Below are 23,134 nucleotides of genomic sequence, written 5' to 3'. Positions count from 1 at the left end.
ATCTTCATCTTTTCTTTTGAACGATGCTGTCCTATATTAAAATCAAATCTTGACTTTTCATCCTGAAGGGGGCGTTTCATCACTATCTCTGATTACAGTGGAACACAGCTGACATTTCTTGTGGGAGCGGCTGTGTCTATCAGCTGGATTGCGGAGGATGTGTCTCTTTAGCTTAACAAGCTGCTGGAGACAGACTAGTTGACACTCAAGGAACTGAGGTCACAGTCGGTCATTTACTAATTACTTTAAGACATTTAAAAGTGTTTGGTCCTCTGTGTGATGGTGTGTGGACAGAGAGAAGGCACAGGGACTCTGTTGTGTGCTTTCATCATGTTTACACAATCATTTCCACCATAATGAGCCCTCAGGGAGCTCTGCTCTTCATCACACTCCTCATCAATAGCTCTGTTTGTAGTTCAGCAGAGTGCACAGACAATGTGGACACTCGGACACTCTGGAGGCTGTAGCCAAACTCACAAACAGGATAATGAGCTCCCTCTGGTGCAGCTTCATGCCCTCACTCTAAGGCCTTCTGAAGGACATCCTCGAGGACTCTCTCTGTGTATACAATGTCTGTATAATATGAATATAATATAATATGAAAAAGCTCATCTTTAACACTATTATCTCATTTTTAGAACAGTTTCTGTGTTGTTTCAAACTCTGATTATTTTGTTTTGTTTTAGGTCATTATCTTTCTGTAGGACAAACCCTTGACCAGCTAGGCTCATTACAGAGAGTACTGCATGGGGGGCGCTCCAGAAAACTGCCGGAGCCGCTTTTGGTTCAGAGTGCCTGTCACTCTGTACAAGTCATATTTCCTGGATCCAGCAAAACAGCCCCAGACCAAAATGATATAGCAATATTTTTGTGTATTTTGTCAAAAGGGCTAATAAACATCTCAGTTAAAAAAAAAAAAAAGATTTTCTCTCTTATTTGTGACAGGTCAGACTTTACAGGGTTTAAGAGCCTTTTTGTATAATATTGGCATGTTCATTATTTTTCAAGTTTGGGCAACCATATCTTTTTTAACCTCTGAAAGCACACTACTAACTTTTCAGACATTTCAAGCTATTTATCAGACTTGATCTGCTTGAACTTTAATAAAAAAAAAAAACTTAAAATCAGGGCTTTCCTGAAACTTTGGACTGATAGTGTACTCTTTCTGGGAAATAATTTAACTATTTACCAACAACAACAAAAACAGAAACACTTCTAAATGATGGCATATTTATTATTTCATATCACATAGGGATCATGGTAAACACACAGAGGCGATATGAAACACAGATGATCAATTCTGTATTTACACTGTTGGAGCAGGGATCTGTTCCTACAGCCAGTCTGTGTGTTTGTGTTTGTGAGTGTGTGTGTGTGTGTGGGGAACTGAGTGTCAAAGCTGCTTCATATTTTCATTACATCTTAAAGTCCACAGTTATAAGAAAGAAAAAGTTGACTGTACCCATACCCACATCTCTAGAAAGTCTGTCTCACTCTAAGTCTTCCAGTAGTTTGTCAGCCTTACAGAGTGTCTGTTCAGGATTGAAATGAATGTCTCTGCCATGCGTCAGCCCTCTGAGGCCTGTATTTGATGTGCCAAATATTCCTTAAAGAAAGCAAACACTGATAACAGGCAGAGTCAACTATATCATAATATAAAAAGCAGATGATTTAAGATGTGTTTTTGGTGTAACTCTAACTCTTAGTCTGATCAAACTGGCTTCCCCGTGCCCTTGAAGAACATACTTTTATAGACCATGCGTATTTTGGACATTTTCAGTCCGTACAGCAACGGGCTGACGAGCGGTTGACCTGTTAGCCAGTATAAGGACAGAAAGATCCGCAGGATGCTCGGCAAACTGTGGAGGTTAAACCTGCTCTGCACAATCTCAAAGAAACACCCTGAAGAGAAGTTTAACAGGGAGGCCAGGTGAGGTGTGCAGGTAGAGACAGCTTTCTGTCGCATCTGTTTGGAGCCAGAGAAGCAGACTCTGAGGATCCTGATGTAGGTGTAGATAATGAGCAGGACCAGACCGAAGATCACTATGAACATGTGACACAGTCCAACAATGTTATTGATTGTTGTGTCTGAGCACGCCAGTTTCACCACGTAGTAGTTATCGCAGTACACCTTGTTTATAATATTACTACACAGCTGTAAAGGGAAGGTCAAGCCATAAGTGAACATGATGTTGATTAATAAAGGATACACCCATATCAAAGCAGTCAGCAAAGCAATCTTATTAAAGGTCATGAGTGAGTTATACTGCAGAGGATAACATATGGCCAGGTACCGGTCATAAGACATGATGGCCAAAGTTAGAAATTCGATACCTCCATAAGAGTACAGACAGAAAATCTGCAGGAAGCAGAAAGGAGCGGAGACAGTGTGAGAGTCAGAGAGGACCTGAACCAGGAGCAGAGGGAGCAGTCCTGTGCTGCCGTACAGCTCGTTCGCAAACAGGCTGCACAGGAAGATATACATAGGTTCATGGAGGCTTTTGTTCACACAGATCACTATAATCATAAAAGAATTAGCACAGATGATTAAAGCATAAAACAAGAGGATTATTAAGAAATATAGATACTTCAAAAAACCCATCTCTAAGTAGGCACCAAGTGTAAAATATGAAACCTGTGTAGAGTTTAGCATCATCCCTCCTGTTGGTGCCTGCTGCAGGGACTGACAGGCAAGGTTAGTCACAGAGAGTCAACATCCTGCAGCAAACATGTACCCTTTCTGCAGAGCTTTGTAAAAGTTTCACATGTTAAACAGCTTAGAAGAAAAACAGGTCAAAGATACACCACATGTACCTCTTCTCATCCAGTCAGGGTGTGATCAGCTCACCCCTGCGCCAACAGACTGACTCCCTCTACCTGAACCACCTCAAGTCTCTTAAACCTGTCCATGTCTCCTCTCTGTGGCTGACCTGCCCTCCAGGGATGCTGGGAGATCAGGCATGAAGGAAGAAACAAGAAATCATAAGCTCATAGGGATTATACCAATTCTGTCATACAAGGTTCTGTCTTCAAAAGACCAATACTAACAGAGACACAGCAGGAAAGGGAAGAGTCGAGGAAAGACAGAGTCATGAAAACCAAAATGAGAAAAGGGAGTTTGTTTGTAGTCTTAAATGATTCATTTGAAGATATGTAAATCAACACATGATCAGCAAACAAATCAAGACATTACCTGGATTTCTTACTTAAGTCCAGCTGTGGAAGGTGCTTGATTCTGATTAGTCAAAACCCCTTGATAACTTTGTGAAAGTGAGTCTCAATAAATCAGAATTGGCATAAAAAATCATTCATTTACTTTAATTTGAAAAAGGTAAATACGTTAGTTATATAAATCCAGTACACTCACAGTGAAATGTGTCAGTCATTTACAGTACTGCTCAAAAGTTTCGGAACAAACCAGTTTTTCCAGACTTCTGGTTGAAATGATGCAGTTTAATGTTTCATTGTGCTCTGAAATGAAAGTATAACTAAAATACACAATTGAGTTGAGGTTTAAAATGAATCATAGAAAAAAATGATAAAATAAAACAAAAATTCTGTGTGATTAAGCAAATATTTCAAACTCTAAACCATTAATCCATAGCTCAACCCTCCCGTCTTCAGTAGTCCGCCAGTGGTTCGATGGCCCAGGCAAGCCTCTTTTTCTTCCTCTGACTCTGTCTTAGTGATAGATGTCTTTCTGTCTGTAGTCTGACCTGTCAAAGCTGCATCTCAAAGTCCTCTATTCATAGTAGCTCAAACTGAGACTATGACACTACGACCTCTTTGAAGCTAAAGCTGTTTGACTCCTTGATACTACTTTTCTGATTCTGGTTTGGCTTTGGCTCTGCTAGACCCCTGCCTATTAGATTTTCTCCCCTGCTCAGTGAACATTAGGTGTTAAATGGACGTGCAGATTAAGTCTATATTGCATCTTTCAGTCCAATATCAAATCCAGATGTCTACACAACTACAAATTAGGTTCACTAATTGGACATCAATATGCAGTTCAACATTTGAACATCAGCTTTTTGGACGTCAAGAAGACGTATAAGCAGGAGTAAGTGAGTGAGTGAGCGCACTGCGCAAAGATGTTTAAAGGACATCCTTTCACTATTATTTTTGGACATCTAATTTTGGTCTCCTGAAGGTGCAGACAGTTACATTTTTTTTTTACCAGCACCTCCTGAACATCCATTTATGACATCCACAGCACCTTCCCACTGCACAGGCATTTAAAAGACTTCATTTCAGCGTCCTTTTTGGAGGCCTAGTTAATCTTAAACATTATTACATTTGGATCAAAGTACTATTTTTACATAGTTTTTTTCCATTTCTTGTTTTCCATTCGAAAGCCTTGATTTATTAATAGGCTGGAGCCCAGTTGTCATTGGGCGAGAGGAGGGGTACACCCTGGACTGGTTGCCAGTCAATCACAGGACTGACACATAGACAGACAACCATTCACTCACACACTCCTCCACACCTATGGGCAAATGAGAGTGTTCAATTAGCCTGATGAGCATGTTTTTGGAGTATGGAAGGAAGCCGGAGTACCCAGAGGGAATCCACACATGCAAGGGGAGAATACGCAAACTCCACACAGAAAGGCCCACCTGGTGACCTTTTTGCTGTGAGGCTGCAGCGCCAACCGTTGCGCCACCGTGCAGCCCTGATTTCTTATTCTTTACTGGTAAATTGTCCTGTAGCTTCATTGGCTTAGCAGCAGGTTTGAAGTGGAAATGTATTACACCTTTGTATGTATGCTGCTGTTGAGAAAATCAAATGAAGCTATAAGAAAATGTACCAGAACAGTCTGCCATCTCCAGAAACTGGAGTACAGTTATGCCCAAAAACTAGAAGTAGGATGAAAACAATGAAAATGCCTAACATGGCCTCAGTGGCAGTGGCAGCGACAATTACTCAGTTCACAGAGACTTGGCTTTATAACTGGAGGTATGGACAAAGATTTTGAACTTCTCTTTCCACAGTGTGTAGCTCTCATAATGTCCAGTGGGTGTCCAGTGGGCAATGAAATAAGATTTCATCTGGATTAACAGTCTGCACTTTTAGGAGACCAAAGTTAGACATTTAAAAATTAGGTTGAAACAACATCCTTTATTTGCTCAGTGGATTTTCTTGCGCGTTTTTGGACAACATAGGAAACTCTTCTCACTGAGCTCACCTTGAATTATTTTGACCTTGTTTCTGATGCTCTGGCTCTCTTTCATTATAGATTTTTTTTCCTGCTCATTTTGAGAGCATTACACAACTTTCCGCATAACAACACTGTGCAATACTATCAGTGACAGAGGAGGAAGAGACCTTTGCTCCCTGTGACCAGAGGGTCTGGCCCAATAGTGTGTTAAGCTCTACTGTATAGACACAGAGATGGTTGGAAGGAATCAAGAAAAATTGGCAGGCACCCATGAGAATTCGTGGCACCAAATTTCAAGGCTTGATCAATCTCCATTGCTGCAGAACAGTAACTTTAAGTTGTTAAAGGGCCATTTTGTGTAATGCTGCTGTAATTATGAAGTGTTTATAATTTTTTCATTTTTTCTTAACCTTTCTTTACTTTCTATCATTTCAAGCTGGTCATTGGACTTGAACTGCTTGAATTTCAGTATGCTTACAATTTTGGACTGATAGTGTATTTCTTTTAATAGTGATGATTTGTTGGCAGGAATCATCGTTACAACAAAGAAATAGTTTACCAAACACAGATTTCTTTACAATTTGAATGAGTTTATTGATCATCTTCTTCGTTTCAAAGACATAAATATGAAAAGTCTCTTCTCCCCAGAGTTCAATGCGTGTCACTCTGCAGGTATACTCAGAGACGGACTCAGCTTCACATCTGAAGTCAGAGTTTGGATCCTCTGGCTTGGATATTTTTCCAGTACACGCTGAAGTTGCTTGGTGCTCAGGTGGAGAATTGTTTGTTCTATTTGCTCTTTGTTGAACTGGGTCCCACGAGACAAACCACCTAAAGAAGCACACCAACACACTTTCTGGTCTTTAGGATCAGAGCAAAAGCAGAGTGATGAGAGCTTTTGTGTAAAGTCCCGACTGATCTGTTTCTGTACAGTGACACCTCCAGATCTGAAAGGTTTCAGTTCAAGTCGGGGCGTTAACTTATTCTGACTCTGGCAGGTTGGAGTCCTCTGGATCAGCATGCAGTCAGCACGTGGCGATGTTATCAAAAGTTGTTCGAATGTAGAGGAGTAAAAGTCACAAATTCCTCAAAAAGATCAAACCCAAGTAAATAACAGATACTTGAATAATGTTCTTCAGTAAATTTATAATAATGGCGATCGAGAATCTCTAGTTAATCTTCCTTATCACAGAGTGAGAATCTGCTGCGCAGAGCTGTCTGGCAATGGCTTTCACAGTGTTTTGTCTGCCCCACCTACTAAACGGGGTGAGTCTACTATGCTCATATCACACGTCCCACATGTCAAAACTATCTTCCAGTCACATTCTCTGCCTCTCAATTTGGCAGTTTACCTAAAATCTGGGAATCTCCCATCTCTCTTCCTCTGCCTGTCAATGCCCCTGCTGCCCTGCGCTTGTCGTGATGCATGTTCTTTTGACCCAGCAACAGCATGAAGGCTCCTGGGAGAATTGCACTCAGTTAGTTTTGCTCATCACTCCTCAATGTTGCAAAGGAAACTTATCTGCAAGGAGTGATGAGGCCAGAGCCTGGGTGGCAAACATAAATGTATTTGCTGCTAAGAAAACAAATCAAACATGAGTTGTCTGACTGCACAGGATGTTTTGTAAACAGAGGAACACTTTTAATATAAGGACACCTCACCTTCATTTTTATTCTTTTCATATGAAGCAGTTTGGTGTGGTCACCTCACACCACAGATTTGTATCTCATACATCCCTGCTGTCATTACACACAGACACACACGCGCACATGCAGCCGCACAGTGAGGGGGGAGGCATCTCTCTAAGCTTGCACCTCCCCACACAGCAGATGCTTACATGCATTATAGACTTTGGGCAGTTTCAGCCCATAGAGCAGAGGGTTAAAGAAAGGCTGGCATGTTAGAAAGTATGAAGATAACAAAATGTCCAACACATTTGGTAAGCTCATGTCAAACCTGCTTTGTAAAATCTGAAAACAAACACCAAAAGAGAAGTTTAGCAGAGAAGCCAAATGAGGTGTGCAGGTAGAGACAGCTTTCTGTCGGGTCTGCTTGGAGCCAGAATAACAGACTTTTAAAATCTTTATGTATGTGTAAAGGATGAGAATGAAAGGAGTAATCACTGAGATGACGGTATAAACAAGTCCATAGATGTTATTCACACTGGTGTCAGAGCAGGCCAGTTTAACTATGGCATAGTTTCCACAGAAGACTTTGTTTAGGCTGTTCCCACAAAGCTGCAAGCGGGCACTCAGAGAAATTATAAGAATAATAGCAAGAAAAGGCATCAACCATGCTGCAGCGATAAGCAGGCCCACCCTCTTCGCTGTCATACGCGTGTTATACTGCAAAGGATGACAGATGGCAAGATACCGGTCATAAGACATGATGGTTAGGTTTAAAAACTCTATACACACATAAGAGTAGATACAGAAGATCTGCAGGAAACAGAAGGGAACAGAGACAGTGTGAACGTCAGAAAGGACCTGAATCAGGAGGAAGGGGAACAGCCCCATACTCCCGAAGAGCTCGTTAACAAACAGGCTACAGAGGAACAGGTACATCGGCTCGTGGAGGCTCCTGTGCATACTGATCGCCACAATAAGCAGCAGGTTAGAGCAATTAATTAGCACATACAGAGACATGATGATGATAAAATATAAAGGCTTTAAACCCTTGCTGTCAGAGTAGGCTGTTAGAATAAAATATGAAACCTGTGTAGAGTTAAGCATGATCTTCCTGTGTCAAAGACAAAAGTTCAGAATTAACCAACAATTGTACATTTCCTTCCAGATACCTGGAAAAAGGTTCAAACCACCTTAGACTCTAACATTAGACTCACGCTGAACACCTCTACCACATTCCTCAGACTCACCCCCTCAGCTGTCAGAAATGATTCTGACGTTCACCTGCTGCAGTCTGAGTGAGCTGCTGCTCTGCTTCTGCTTCTTTAAAGCTTCACGAAGAGTCCCCAAGCAGCAGCTCTGACCTCACTGTCAAAGATCCTCCAGTTCATTCCCACTACCACTACATGGTGTATTACCCTACCACTGTTAAGGTCTTTACACATGTTTTTTTTGTGGATGTGTTTTTTGGATCTGTAAACCAAAAAAAAACAACAACGTCACGCACAGACACCTTGCACACTGATTCCAACGTGTTTATTTTGTATTAAAATTCAAAGTATGGGGAAAAATAGAATCATCAAATAGTAATCAAGCAATTAATCCTGAGCATAAACACAAATCTTCATTCATCATCTAAACATCGCCCAAAATGTGTAGAGAAAATATGTCAGAAAATGTGAGAATGTGACGTTGCAAGTAGTCGACAGCACCCCTGAATATTCAAACTACCCAGGAAACAAGCTGTGCGGATGTGAAAAAACAAAAAGTCAAATCTTTTCTGAAAAAGATAATGACGGACGAAAGTTTCTGAGCCAGTGTGCAGACATTGTTAACATTTATTTTTTGACATGCGTAATTTTCAGACGAAAAAACGGACTCAGAATGCCAAGGCCTTAACACTGTACAACTGTACCACTGTTTGACCAAACCCCAATTGCAATTATATCAGAGTATCACTGTAACACAACACCAGTGTATCATTTGATCAATCAATCAGTTGGTCAGTATTTAACTATATAGTGCCAAATCATAAAAAACGTTATCTCAAGACACTTTCCAAAAAAAACATTCACAGGTCTAGAGCTGTTAATGTTAAAAAAATTCAATAGCAGAAACTTAACCAACATCACATCACACACACACACACACACACACACACACACACACACACACACACACACACACACACACACACACACACACACACACACACACACACACAAACACAGTCCAGAGTTCAGTGTTGTGGTGATGGTCAAGGTGAAACTTATGGGTCCACGGCAACAATCCAGAGGAACCTCTGAGACAAACTCAGAGCCTCCCAGAGAGATTTATGCTTAGTTACTATAATGGGACATTAAGACTGGAAGTTGGACTTACAAATAGAGGGAAGAGAGAAAAAGGAGCCCCGTGTGTCAGTTTACCCCCGACTGTCTAAACCTACTGCAGCAGGGCTAAGAGCTGGTTCAGACCTGATCTAGCTCTAACCATAAGCTGCATCAAAAAGGAAAGTTTTAAGTCTTCTCTGAAACGCAGAGATTGCGTGACCTCCCATGCTACTTTTAAGCCGTGTTTCCACCAGGCAGACCGGTTCGGTCTGTGTCGGTACACCGCGCATTTTCGCATTTCCCCTGACTTATCACGGGACAGATTCCTCAAAACCGAGACGAAAGAAAAGAATTGTCACTTACTCCCACAGCGGCTGCCTTTCTCCCGGCGGCACACAGACTTGCTTGGGCTTTCGGCATCCGGCTTACACACCGCCCACCACGAGAGGGCCCAGTTTGCTGTGTAAATGCAAACAGGATCAGGCTTAACTGTACCAAACCGCCCCAAACCGTACTGAGCCGACCCAGACTGCTTGGTGGAAACGCGGCTTTAGAGACTCTAGGTACACAGTGACCTCAAGGGAATCAGAATCAGAATCAGAATACCTTTATTGATTCCTGAGGGGGAAATTTCACTTCAGTTACATCCCTTTCAAGACATATAAGAAAAAAAACATGGGGAAAATACTGAAATGAGATGAACCTAGGAGCTGCCAGGTACCCAGTGCCCCTTTGCCATAAATAAGAAATGACAGCATTGGGAGCGGAGAGGGAAAAAAAAGGTCAATTCCAGACTATGTCCCAGAGGGGGCGTAGTTTGAGATCAAGAAAAAAAAAACCTCAGCATGGAGCACATGATAACAACAGACAAAAAAAAACTTGAAGACTAGCACTTGTGTCACTGCTCAGCCACGGGGGCGGGCGTGCAGCCTCCTCGGGCACTCACGCACTGCCCTCTACAGCTGAACTGTGAGGGATAATACAGAACAATGAGCTCTTGAAGCTAGGATCTCCAGATGCCATTAAGAGCTTTCTTTTAACCTTAATTTCAGATTTTATAGGTGTAGAGACGCTTGCACTTGAGAGATGTGCTCTCTCCAGGTCCTAGTCAGTACCCGAGCTGCAGACTTATGAGCAGTAGTGCTAAAACTTGTCCTTCGGTGTAACACTGTAACAGTATTCCAACTAAGCACTGTATAATTTGAGTACATGCTACCACCTTAACACTGCACCGGCATAACACAATACCGACTTTACAATGTATCATGATACTGGAGTATCACTATACCTATACCAATGTACAACTATACCACCATAACACTGTACCACCGTAACACTGCTAAACAATACCAACATAACTATTCCTAAGTTGCACTGTACAAACATAACACTGTATTAACATAACACTTTAACGCTATACCAAAGTAGTACTGAACCAACATAACACAGTAATACAATACCGATAAAACACTATACCACCTTCACACTGTAACATGACACCAACATAACTATGCCAGAGTATGCACCAATAGAGCACTCTTCCAGCACAGCGGTTTTCCAATGTAACACTGTCACACTATTTCAACTTAACACTGTATGAACCACTGCACCAACATTACACTGTAAAACTCTGCTAAAGCTGCACTTTGGCAATGTATCACATTGCCAATGTACCACTGCACCAACTTAGCACTAAACCAATGTCACACTGTTCCAACATAACACTGCACCAGCGTAGCACTCACACTTTAACACAACACTATGAAAAAGGTACAGTTTGGAGTATTTTAAAGTGGAGTCTAGTATTTTGAAGCGCAGTGTGCAGGATTTAAAGGTACAGTCTGTAGCACTGAAAGGTGCAGCGGGTAGTACTTAGAGGTAGAGTGTAGTATAACAGTTAGCTAACATTACCTTTTCTCTTCCTCTTTGGTGGTTTTGTAGAATCAGAGAATTAGACCAGTTAAAGCACACTACCACATGAACAGAGTGACAGTTACAGGGCCCAGGGTAAACATAGAGCTCCTGGATACACAGATTAATGTGAGTTGATTCAGTCTCTCATTCAAGAGCAGCGTCACTTTCATAAAGCTGAGTGAATTTATCAACCACTGACAATGGAGAGAGGAGTTTCTGAATATAAGACAAAGTACAGATCATTATTTCTTAGAAAATTCTGTTCCTACTAACTTGCTGGAATCCTGTTTCTGACCTTTCAGACATCCAGTATTGAATCAGTGTGTTTTCTCAGCTTTAAGTACCTGGTACTTAATGTCAGTCAGAGTCAAAAAAAAAAGTTAATAAAAAGACTAAAGGACCCCAACATAAGAATTAAGAATGTTTAAACTCTGGCTGTTTAAACCAGACAGCATTAGCAGAATCTTAGAGTAATGAGGATATTCATGGACATGTAGTGGAGTCAGCATCAGAGTGTTTGTCTCTTATATTTAGTGGAGCAAAAAATATCACTCAGGTTAAAGTACAGAAACTAACACTGCATGAGAGCCATAAAAGAAGATTTAAAATACTGAAAGCACATTTGTTTATACATTTACCTGTTTGTTAGCACAAACCCCTTACTAAAGTAAATGATGAACAACCATTGTTAAACAGTTCACTTTATTTATTAATCCTCACACAGGGAAGTTTTTTGACACTTTACAAACTCACAGTGTTGTTGAAATCACACACCTCACTTCATCAACACATGAATCACATTCACAGTTATTCTAAATGAGACAAACTGACGGCCAGCTCTGACCGGCAGCAAAGAATAAAGTTTCCATCTGCTCTTTGTTTGAGCGCACAGTGACACTCACACATGATGCAGTTATTCAAAGTGTTCAAACATGTTTTTATCTCAACTAGATGAATGAAGCTCAGAACAAAACAGACGCTTACACATTTCAAAGATTTTGGACATTTTCAGGCCGTACATGACAGGGTTTAAGACAGGCTGGCATATGATGAGGTATAGGGATAGGAATATAGGCACCAGAGGTGGAAGATGGCTCATCTCTAACCTGCTTTGAATCACCTCAAAGCAAATTCCAAAAGAGAAGTTAAAGAGAGAGACCAGGTGAGGTGTGCAGGTAGAGACAGCTTTTTGTCGCGTCTGTTTTGAGCCTGAGAAACAGACTCTGAGGATCCTCACATAGGTGTAAATGATCAGAGACAGGGGGACAAAAACTTTAATTACAGTTATGACGAGGCCTGAAATGTTATGTAGTCTGGTGTCAGAGCAGGCCAGTTTGACGATGGAGTAGTTATTACAGTAAATGTTGCTGATGACGTTCCTACACAGCTGCAGAGTAGATCTCGAAGGCAATGTGCAAGCGACAGAAAAACAAGCAGTTAACCATGCTGCTGCAATATGCACACTCACCCTTTTAAATGTCATAAGCGTGTTGTACTGCAGAGGATTACAGATAGCAAGATATCTGTCATAAGAAATGATTGTCAGATTAAAAAACTCAACCCTAACGTAAGAGTAAAGACAGAAGATCTGCAGGAAACACAGGGGAACAGAAACAGTGTGAGTGTCAGAGAGGATCTGATCCAGGAGCAGGGGGTAAAACGCTGTACTACCGAACAGCTCATTAACAAACAGACTGCATGAAAACATGTACATGGGTTCATGTAAGCTCCTGTTCCTACAGATCACAGCAATGAGCAACAGGTTGGCACAAAGAATCAACAAATAAATCAACATTACAACCAAGAAAAAGACATGCTTCAGAAACCTGGTTTCAGAAAAGCCACCAAGTCTGAAATGAGAGAACTCAGTCACATTGAACATGATTTACCCTCTCAAGTTACCTCATCTAGCATGTGTCCAGGACCTTCAGCAAGGGCAGATATTATGGAGGTGTTAGACAGAGTTCAGATACTCACAGAGCACATTCTTTTCTTTTTCATACAACTTCATCTGTAATTTACTGCAAAGCCAATGTGCTGGTGAGTAAAATACCCTCAACACCAGCCACATGACTGTAACAGATGAGCTAATCAAAGTGACGTCATGTCTCAGGAAACAGATAGTCCTTCTTGTAGATGAAAAACTTTTAGAACTAAATGAGTTGTGGAGATCATATAGTGGTGAGGGGACAGGCTCTTGCAGACTGACCATGTTGGACCTCAATAAGGCATGTATCAGTGAGCACATGGGAAGATTAAAATTTTTCCTTCACTATTGGTTTCCTGTATGCTGACATTCAGCCTGAGTTAGTTTGGTTTCAGACTCCTGTTGACACATCTGCCAGGGTTACCCCGTTGCACAGAGCACGGTCACACTGGCCATCTGTACTGTACCCAAGCATACTCTAACCCTAAAGTCTAGTTTATTTTGCCAGTGTGACCACAAGTGTGCAGTGCTTGATCATGGTTCACTCTTCCCCTTTTGGCCCCCTTCAAGGAAGTGTGGTACACTTACTGCAGCAGCTCAAGTGTGTGGACATGAGGTGCAATCTTTGATCTATGACGCATGAAGTATGAACCCTGCGACCGCTCTCCTCAACAGTCATTTTAATGAATTGCTGGAGTGTGTTGATGGTTCAGCTGTGCGGTATTTAAAGATATTGTGTAGTATTACAGCTGGCTAACATTTCCTTCCTCCCCTTTGGTGGTTTCATAGCATCATGGAATGAGGCTAGTTGAAATAAACTACAACATGGATGAAGTGACCATTAAAGGCCTCAGTATGAGCATAGAGCTCCTGGATTAACACAGATTAATATGAGTTGGTTCAGTCAGTTATTAACTACTGACACTGGAGAGAGAAGTTTCTGAATATAAGACAAAATACAATTTATTATTTCTCAGAAAATATTGTGACTACAAACTTGACCAGTGTTTGTTGGAATCCTGTTCCTGTTTTTTAGACATCCAGTCTTGACCCAGTGTTTTTTCAGCTTTGAGTACATAACTGTAAACATTAGATTTGAATTTATGGATACCAAAGACTCCGACAAAAGAATAAAGAACGTTTGAGCTCTGGCTGTTTATAACAGACAGCATTAGCAGAAGCTGATAGTAACGAGGATATTTAAAGACATAAAGTGGAGGAAAATCAAAATTCTACAATGTGGTATGTTTGTCTCTCAAATGTAGTGGAGTAAAATATAACACTCAGGTAAATGTAAACAAACTAACATCAACTTTGTGACCATTCATTACTTTATGAGAGCAATAAAAAAGATTTAGAATTATAAAAACAGGTTTGTATATATATTTACCTGTTAGTAAGCACACACCCCCTATTGAAGCAAATGATGGAACAATCATTTTTTTTGAGTTCACTTTATTCAGTCATCTTCACACAGTGAAGCTTTCTGTCACTTTACAACATAGTTGTGTTGTTAAAAACAAACACGTGTTACTCCATCAACACATGAAACACATTCATCCAACTGACATACAAACTGACATCCAGGTCTGATCAGCAGCAAACAGAAAGGTTTCCATCTGCTTTTTGTTGAGTGCACACTGACCCTCACACTTAAAGCAGTCATTCAGAGTGTCTATACATGTTTTTATCTCAGCTGGATCAACAGAATCTTAGAACAAAACAGACGCTTACACATGTCAAAGATTTTGGACATTTTTAGGCCGTACATGACAGGATTTAGAAGAGGCTGACATATGATGAGGTATAGGGATAGGAATATAGGCACCAGAGGTGGAAGATGGCTCATCTCTAACCTGCTTTGAATCACCTCAAAGCAAATTCCAAAAGAGAAGTTAAAGAGAGAGACCAGGTGAGGTGTGCAGGTAGAGACAGCTTTCTGTCGTGTCTGTTTGGAGCCTGAGAAACAGACTCTGAGGATCTTCATTTAGGTGTAAAAGATCAGAATCATAGAGACAATATTTCCAAGTACAAGAGAGCAGATGCCAAAGATGTTATTTACTCTGGTGTCAAAGCAGGCCAGTTTGACGATAGAATAGTTATTACAGTAAATGTTGTTGATGATGTTCCCACACAGCTGCAAAGTGGAACTTAAAGATAACATAAAAGCTACATTAAGAAAAGCAGCTATCCATACAACTGCAATAAGCATGCTCACCCTTTTAAATGTCATATGAGAGTTATACTGCAGAGGATAACAGATAGCAAGATATCTGTCATAAGAAATTGCAGTCAGAGTTAAGAATTCAACCCTAACGTAAGAGTACAGACAGAAGATCTGCAGGAAACACAGGGGAACAGAAACAGTGTGAGTGTCAGAGAGGATCTGATCCAGGAGCAGGGGGTAAAACGCTGTACTACCAAACAGCTCATTAACAAACAGACTGCATGGAAACATGTACATGGGTTCATGTAAGCACCTGTTTCTACAGATTACAGCAATAAGAAACAGGTTGGCACAAAGAATCAACATGTAGATCAACATTACAACCAAGAAAAAGACATGCTTCAGAAACCTGATATCAGAAAAGCCACCAAGTCTGAAGTGAGAGAACTGAGTCACATTGAACATGATTTACCCTCTCAAGTTACCTCATGGAGCATGTGTCCAGGACCTGCAGCAGGGGCAGATTTTACAGAGGTGTTACACACAGTTCAGATACTCACAGAGCACACACATTTCTATGTCACACGACCTCATCTGTAATTTACTGCAAAGCCAGTGTGCTGGTGATTAAATACCCTCAACACCAGTCACATGACTGGAACAGATGAGCTAATCAAAGTGACGTCATGTCTCAGGACACAGATTTTTTTCCATGTAGATGAAAAACTTCTAAAACTGAGTAAATCATTGGAGATTATGTAGTGGTGAGGGGACAGGCTCTCGCAGACTGACCAGAGTCATGTTGGACCTCAAGATGCATGTATCAGTGAGCATATGTGAAGATTAAATGAGTATCTCTCCCTTCACCTTCGGTTTTCTGTATGAGGACCTTCAGCCTGAGTTGGGTGTGTTGACAGTATGTTGTTGTGGTGCTGATTCCATCCCTGCTTTGAGATGGTGTCTTCAGACTCCTGTTGAAACATCTGCCAGGGTTACCCAATGGCACAGACTGTACTGTGCCCAAGCGATACTTCAATGTAAAGGCCAGTTCATTTTGCCAGTGTGACAGCAAGTGTGCAGTGCTTGAGCATGGTTCACTCTTCCCCCTTCGGCCCTGTTCAAAGAAGTGTGCTTCAGTGTGGTACACTAAATGCAGCAGCACAAGCACGTGGACACGAGGTTAAATCTTGGATGTATGATGCATGAAGTATGAACGCTGTGTCCGCTCTTCTTGACAGTTTTTTTAATCAATTGCTGGAGTGTCAAAGGGATAGGTCAGACCAAAACAACTTATATAACAAAAAGTCACTAAAGTTGTTGCAGTGTTCTCTGTGTGCATCATTGTGCTGACTCTGAAATAACCACCCTTATTAAACGGACACTTCAGGATGATGTACGTGGGTCACACATGTGCCTCAAGTCTGGTTTATATTGGAGAACTGTGACTGTGGACTGTACTGGCCAGCAGGGGGACGGTGCTGTTGGGAGGAATTGTGCCTGAGTACAGCGCAGTTGGATGGCCAGTGAGAATGCGTCCTAAGGACTGAAGTGTGAGTAGGCCATGTTCAGAGTCAGCTCCACAGTTTCAATGTTGAATAAACTCCAAGAATGTTCAGCTGCAGACCTCCACTCTCAGCAAACTCTCTTGGAGGCTCCACTCCTCCACTACAGAATGAAGGGATGTCAAGATGTGATGTAAAAATGTCAAAATTAAAGTTGCCTTCAAATTTATGTAGGCACTTGTGTTTTTCTGCGTTAAGATAACCTTGGTTAACCTGATTCCTCAATAGGCTTACACTGATTAAAGAAGAAACTATAAAATGCATGCATGCATTTATAAGCGAGTGGTAAGCATACCCTCTATATAACTTCAGTTTTAAAACAGAATTCCTACAATTCTACAATTTATTTAACAAAGCAAAGTATAACACAAACAAATTTAATTTCATCACAGAAACATATCAGTTACCTCCTGTAAACAATATACAGTGACTACAAACTTGATCAGTGTTTGTTTGAATCCTGTTCCTGTTTTTTAGACATCCAGTCTTGACCCAGTGTTTTTCAGCTTTGAGTACCTAACTCTAAACATTAGATATAAATATATGGTTACCAATGATTCCGACAAAAGAATAAAGAACGTTTGAGCTCTGGCTGTTTATAACAGATGGAATTAACAGAAGCTGATAGTACTGAGGATATTTATGGACATGTAGTGGAGTCAAACCAAAATTCTACAACGTGGTATGTTTGTCTCTCAAATGTAGTGGAGTAAAATATAACACTCAGGTAAATGTAAACAAACTAACATCAACTTTGTGACCATTCATTACTTTATGAGAGCAATAAAAAAGATTTAGAATTATAAAAACAGGTTTGTATATATATTTACCTGTTAGTAAGCACACACCCCCTATTGAAGCAAATGATGGAACAATCATTTTTTTTGAGTTCACTTTATTCAGTCATCTTCACACAGTGAAGCTTTCTGTCACTTTACAACATAGTTGTGTTGTTAAAAACAAACACGTGTTACTCCATCAACACATGAAACACATTCACAGTTATTCTAAATGAGACAAACTGACATCCAGGTCTGATCAGCAGCAAACAGAAAGGTTTCCATCTGCTTTTTGTTGAGTGCACACTGACCCTCACACTTAAAGCAGTCATTCAGAGTGTCTATACATGTTTTTATCTCAGCTGGATCAACAGAATCTTAGAACAAAACAGACGCTTACACATGTCAAAGATTTTGGACATTTTCAGGCCGTACATGACAGGATTTAGAAGAGGCTGACATATGATGAGGTATAGGGATAGGAATATAGGCACCAGAGGTGGAAGATGGCTCATCTCTAACCTGCTTTGAATCACCTCAAAGCAAATTCCAAAAGAGAAGTTAAAGAGAGAGACCAGGTGAGGTGTGCAGGTAGAGACAGCTTTCTGTCGTGTCTGTTTGGAGCCTGAGAAACAGACTCTGAGGATCCTCATGTAGGTGTAAAAGATCAGAATCATAGAGACAATATTTCCAAGTACAAGAGAGCAGATGCCAAAGATGTTATTTACTCTGGTGTCAGAGCAGGCCAGTTTGACGATGGAGTAGTTATTACAGTAAATGTTGTTGATGATGTTCCCACACAGCTGCAAAGTGGAACTTAAAGATAACATAAAAGCTACATTAAGAAAAGCAGCTATCCATACAACTGCAATAAGCATGCTCACCCTTTTAAATGTCATATGAGAGTTATACTGCAGAGGATAACAGATAGCAAGATATCTGTCATAAGAAATTGCAGTCAGAGTTAAGAATTCAACCCTAACGTAAGAGTACAGACAGAAGATCTGCAGGAAACACAGGGGAACAGAAACAGTGTGAGTGTCAGAGAGGATCTGATCCAGGAGCAGGGGGTAAAACGCTGTACTACCAAACAGCTCATTAACAAACAGACTGCATGGAAACATGTACATGGGTTCATGTAAGCACCTGTTTCTACAGATTACAGCAATGAGCAACAGGTTGGCACAAAGAATCAACATGTAGATCAACATTACAACCAAGAAAAAGACATGCTTCAGAAACCTGATATCAGAAAAGCCACCAAGTCTGAAGTGAGAGAACTGAGTCACACTGAACATGATTTACCCTCTCAAGTTACCTCATGGAGCATGTGTCCAGGACCTGCAGCAGGGGCAGATTTTACAGAGGTGTTACACACAGTTCAGACACTCACAGAGCACACACATTTCTATGTCACACGACCTCATCTGTAATTTACTGCAAAGCCAGTGTGCTGGTGATTAAATACCCTCAACACCCCTCACATGACTGGAATAGATGAGCTAATCAAAGTGACGTCATGTCTCAGGAAACAGATAGTTCTCCATGTAGATGAAAAACTTCTAAAACTGGGTGAATCATTGCAGATCATATAATGGTGAGGGGACAGGCTCTCACAGACTGACCAGAGTAATGCTGGTATTCAATGACGCTCTCATCAGTGAGCACACATATTAGAGCCTGACACGGGAGTGCATTCTCATTACTGTCCCATCCCGCTCCCACAGAAAAAATGCCTGTCCGTCCCAATCCCGGGCCAGAGTCAAAGAAAGAATCCTGTCCTGTCCTGTCCCACTCCCGGTAAAACGACTCCCACTCCCATCCTGCTCCCATTCAGAATGACTCCCCCCCCCTTCTTTTAGTTTTTAGGCAATAGATTAAATTTGGTTTGATTTTCTTCCCATGCGTTTTTGAGATTACTTTGTGTTGTGCAGCTTTACATCTAAAGATATGGCAACAGATACAGTTCATCTGTGGTAAAACTAGGCACCATTTATTGCCTCAGTCCAAACAAAAATGTATACCTTAGTGTGATAAACCTAAACATATGACCTTTCTTTTTACTGTTTTATTGAGCAATTCTTACCTTTAAGCATTGTCAATACTTTTATGTTTTAACTGTTTAAAAAAAAAACTGCAACAAGAGATCTGTCCAGTTCTGTCAGTTTAATAGACAGATCCTTACTTCTTGCTTTGTGTTAAGCAGGGCTCATGCTAGGCCTGAAGTTCTTGAGACCAGTCTTGGTCTCGAGGCCGGTCTAGAGACCACTTTTTTGTGGTCTCGGTCTTGTCGCCAGTCTTTGGTCTCGGTCTTGTCTTGTTCTCGGGGTCTCCCCATTCTCAATGGGTCTCGGACCAACATGTCGGTCTCAGAGGGATTAGAAGCCAGCTTTTAATATTTTTATGCGCCCTTTGAGTATTTTATTTGACTCTTACCTGGAGAAAGTTGAGTCCCATTTTGCTTTGTAACTCCCTCTAATCCATGAGCTGAACCCTCCGTTCAGCGTAAATCTATCTTTTGATGAGCGAAGCAACATAACATACCTGCAGAGAAATTTGGGCTGACATGCAGGGCTGTGTCCAGATATTTTAGAGTGGGGTGCCCAAACCAGGGCACTGACTATATTAAAAATACAGGATTGAAGGGATAATGCTTTAACTAATTAAATAAATAATAATAACAAGAAGAAAAATTATCATTACAACAAAAGAAAAAAACTAAAGGGACTGTGAGGACTTAACATGTAATCTTGAAATAGTTTCTGTTCTTTGTAGAGTTGCCAACCATCCCGTATTAGCCAGGACATCCTGTATTTGAGCCAAAAGAGGCGCGTCCCGTACAGGACATTGTTTGTCCCGGCCACATAGGTAAAGGCAAGATGCATATATTTTTTCTCTATGTGCCCCATGCATTGTGTGTCTGGCTGCCTGCCTGCATGGCCAGCTGTACGCTACGGGCACTAGGACCACTCAGTTGACAGGTAGGCAGCCACAGGTTGTACGTCCGTGCTGTACTGTGTAGTGAGAGACTACCCTATTACCTTGTTAAATACGTTGAATATGATTATTTTAAAAAGTCACTGGGCGTTTTTTGGTGGTGTTAGTGCACAACGTCCTGTCTCACTCCATCTGTTTTTTTGTTAAATAACCACGTCACCGCTTCAGCATCTAGCAAATAAAAAAATGTTGAGTATAAGCCTGCTGCCCAAGCGGCAACCTCCAGTCTGAGAATATGAGACAATGCAGAAGTGCTAAAACCTGCTGTCTCTTGAGTGTTCGCTTGAGGCTGGCTTCGAAAGTAGCGGAAGTCACATACACACCAAGCCAAAAAAAGCCGTTTTCAAAGCAGAAATTAACCTATGTACAGCCTGGTTTAAAAAACGCCTTCTGTCTTAGTCGCTAATTTTACTACCGGCACCCACTGTACAGGGAGTGAATTTTTTTCTAACTCGGCCGTTCAGAGGATATTAAGATAGCAAGCTCCCCCAGTGAGAGGCACGGCTGAGGGTCACTTGACCGACAGGGGCCCTATGGCTGCAGGCAGAGCCCTTGCCACTACCAATATGGCCGCTATAGCTGATGTGCTTCATTTGCCATTTCAGTAACAGTTGGGTGACGTCGGCGAGACTACGTCCATGTTTTATACAGTCTATGCTCCTGCCGGAACTGGGACACAGCGTACTGCGACGGACTCATTGACTCACAGTTCACACACAAGACATGCACTGTCTCTGTACTGCTGTGCCAGTGGCTGAAATAATACAATTACATATTTATACCATGCAGCTGAACCCGGGGATGGTGCTTTGGTTCGTCAACACACGCAGATTATGGTGTAATATTAACTCAAACTCTAGACTGTTTTTTTCTTTTTTTGTTTTTGGTCTGGGTCTCGGTCTTGGGCTTGATTTGACTGAGTTATGGTCTTGGCTTGTTCTGTCTCGGTCTTGGTCTTGGTCTTGTCTTGGTCTCGTTACCTTCTGGTCTTGGTAGTGTCTTGGTCAGCTGAGGTGGTCTTGACTACAAGTCTAGCGCATGCTACAGGAATTTAAAAATCTTCAAAGATTCTGGGATCGGATTGTATCACACATTAAAGGGAAATCTTCACAGATCATCTTCTCTTAAATCTTTGACATGCACTAACTGCAAGATTTGAAAATAATGACAGGGTTCACCAAGATTATCCGACCAGGGAGAGCGATGCACAATGGAGCCATGGTTACATGTAGGATCTCCAGACAAACACAGGAGAAAAAGTAGTAAAAATATCACTGAAGACACAAAAAGTTTGGTGTCCATGACCAACAAATGAACCATACAGAGCAACAACCCACTCCAAATGCAAAGATGATAAAAAAGAGACGAAAAAATATATTTAAAAAACTGATAAAGAAGATGCACCGTAATTTGATCTGACGCTTTAAGTGCTCTGCTGGGACAGGGGGAGAGAGCAGTGAGAGCTGTGTGCAGCGGTGCCTTTCATCCATTACGCGCAGAGGGCCAGACGTGAAACTGTTGCTGAATCAGTCAATAACGGCGTGATCTCACACTGATCTCTGACCAAACAACAGTTTGATACATTCTGAAAATGATGTGATTATGTGTTATTTTTGAAGGCATTATGTATCTAGTGAGTGAGCCAGTGGAGCGCGCAGTCAGCTGACCCAGAGCCTTTCAGTTGCGCTTTGAGCCCAGCGAACGGGCCACTTTTAAAGTGGAGCCCTGATCTCTGAAGGACGCAAAAAGCACAAAAATGGATGCAATGGCTGTAGACACATTTTGCAGCCAGTCAATCAGTTTGTAGCACATTGTATTCAATTGCCCTCGATTGCTGTTCTTTATTGAATTTGCCATACAGTGTAGGCTTATTGGAGATAAACTACAAAATGTCGGCACATTTTACACATTATATTTTATCTTCCTGATTGGTTCCTGCTCCCATTTGCTCCTGTTAACTTTTAATCATGTACTGTCCCAATCTCGTGATTGATAGTAAAATTGACTCCCATCCCGTGGGAATCCCATGGGAATCCCGCGACCTGTGGGATTCTTGAAAAAATGTCAGCCCCTAGTTCATTCATATTGGAGAATTGTGACTGTGGACTGTACTGGCCAGCAGGGGAACGGTGCTGTTAGGATGAATTGTGCTTGAGTACAGCACAGTTAGATGACCAGTGTGACTGCGTCCTAAGGACTGAAGTTTGAGTAGGGCATGTTCAGAGTCAGCTCCACAGTTTCAAAGAAGACTAGAAACAGTGTCAGTGATTCAGATAACAGTGGTAGATGTAGATTTTAGATTTTAGATGGAGGAGGGATGCAGTGTGTCCTTAATCTATCATAGTATTGCACACTTAGCTGCTTTGGCGGCTCAGGCAGACTGACAGCTCTTGGACACTAAAGAAACACTAAGGGTTTGTTCCTGTTGCGTTCCCAGAAGATGAACTGAAAGTTTGTTCATCCAAGGTTCTTTGCTTTCAGAGTCCAGTGAGGTTTACCTGGTGAGGCCCCTCGGTAGAGGAGTTAACTTTGATGCCTCAAAGCCCCAAAAGACTGTTTGCTTTTTGATAGCAGGGTTTTTGATGCCCCTTGGCTCTTTTCCTGGTCCGCTCTTACTGAAACTTCTAGTAAAGTACTAAACCAATAACACAAACTATGAAGTGGAAAGAGGCGG

General features: G+C 41.4%; 4 protein-coding genes and 1 pseudogene across 4 annotated transcripts; all 5 read right to left on the bottom strand.

The window, feature by feature from the left end:
• Positions 1–1,711: 1,711 nt before the first annotated feature.
• Positions 1,712–2,656, bottom strand: LOC141797394 (olfactory receptor OR9H1-like). Its single transcript, XM_074678708.1, has one exon. The coding sequence runs from the start codon at positions 2,654–2,656 to the stop codon at positions 1,712–1,714; it is 945 nt and encodes a 314-aa protein (XP_074534809.1).
• A 4,305-nt stretch (positions 2,657–6,961) lies between these two features.
• On the bottom strand, positions 6,962–7,894 carry LOC141797393 (olfactory receptor 11A1-like). The gene has a single exon (XM_074678707.1). It carries the CDS (start codon positions 7,889–7,891, stop codon positions 6,962–6,964), a length of 930 nt encoding a protein of 309 aa, XP_074534808.1. The 5' UTR covers positions 7,892–7,894.
• Positions 7,895–11,971: 4,077 nt separating this feature from the next.
• On the bottom strand, positions 11,972–12,910 carry LOC141797392 (olfactory receptor 51E1-like). The gene has a single exon (XM_074678706.1). It carries the CDS (start codon positions 12,908–12,910, stop codon positions 11,972–11,974), a length of 939 nt encoding a protein of 312 aa, XP_074534807.1.
• A 1,732-nt stretch (positions 12,911–14,642) lies between these two features.
• Positions 14,643–15,587, bottom strand: LOC141797390 (olfactory receptor 11A1-like; annotated as a pseudogene).
• Positions 15,588–17,816: 2,229 nt separating this feature from the next.
• Positions 17,817–18,761, bottom strand: LOC141797389 (olfactory receptor 11A1-like). Its single transcript, XM_074678705.1, has one exon. The coding sequence runs from the start codon at positions 18,759–18,761 to the stop codon at positions 17,817–17,819; it is 945 nt and encodes a 314-aa protein (XP_074534806.1).
• Positions 18,762–23,134: the final 4,373 nt, after the last annotated feature.

This window comes from Halichoeres trimaculatus, unplaced genomic scaffold (genome assembly GCF_033239565.1).
Source record: "Halichoeres trimaculatus isolate MK-OKI-2021-1 unplaced genomic scaffold, fHalTri1.1 fHalTri1_scaffold_9, whole genome shotgun sequence".
Taxonomy (NCBI): Eukaryota; Metazoa; Chordata; class Actinopteri; order Labriformes; family Labridae; genus Halichoeres; species Halichoeres trimaculatus.
Note: the sequence above shows the minus strand (reverse complement) of the source record. Positions and strands in the feature narration are given on the sequence as shown.

What these genes read in the sequence shown, in the direction of transcription:
- LOC141797393 (XM_074678707.1), bottom strand. Translation starts at nt 7,891, where the DNA reads ATGCTTAACTCTACACAGGTTTCATATTTTATTCTAACAGCCTACTCT.
- LOC141797389 (XM_074678705.1), bottom strand. Translation starts at nt 18,761, where the DNA reads ATGTTCAGTGTGACTCAGTTCTCTCACTTCAGACTTGGTGGCTTTTCT.
- LOC141797394 (XM_074678708.1), bottom strand. Translation starts at nt 2,656, where the DNA reads ATGATGCTAAACTCTACACAGGTTTCATATTTTACACTTGGTGCCTAC.
- LOC141797392 (XM_074678706.1), bottom strand. Translation starts at nt 12,910, where the DNA reads ATGTTCAATGTGACTGAGTTCTCTCATTTCAGACTTGGTGGCTTTTCT.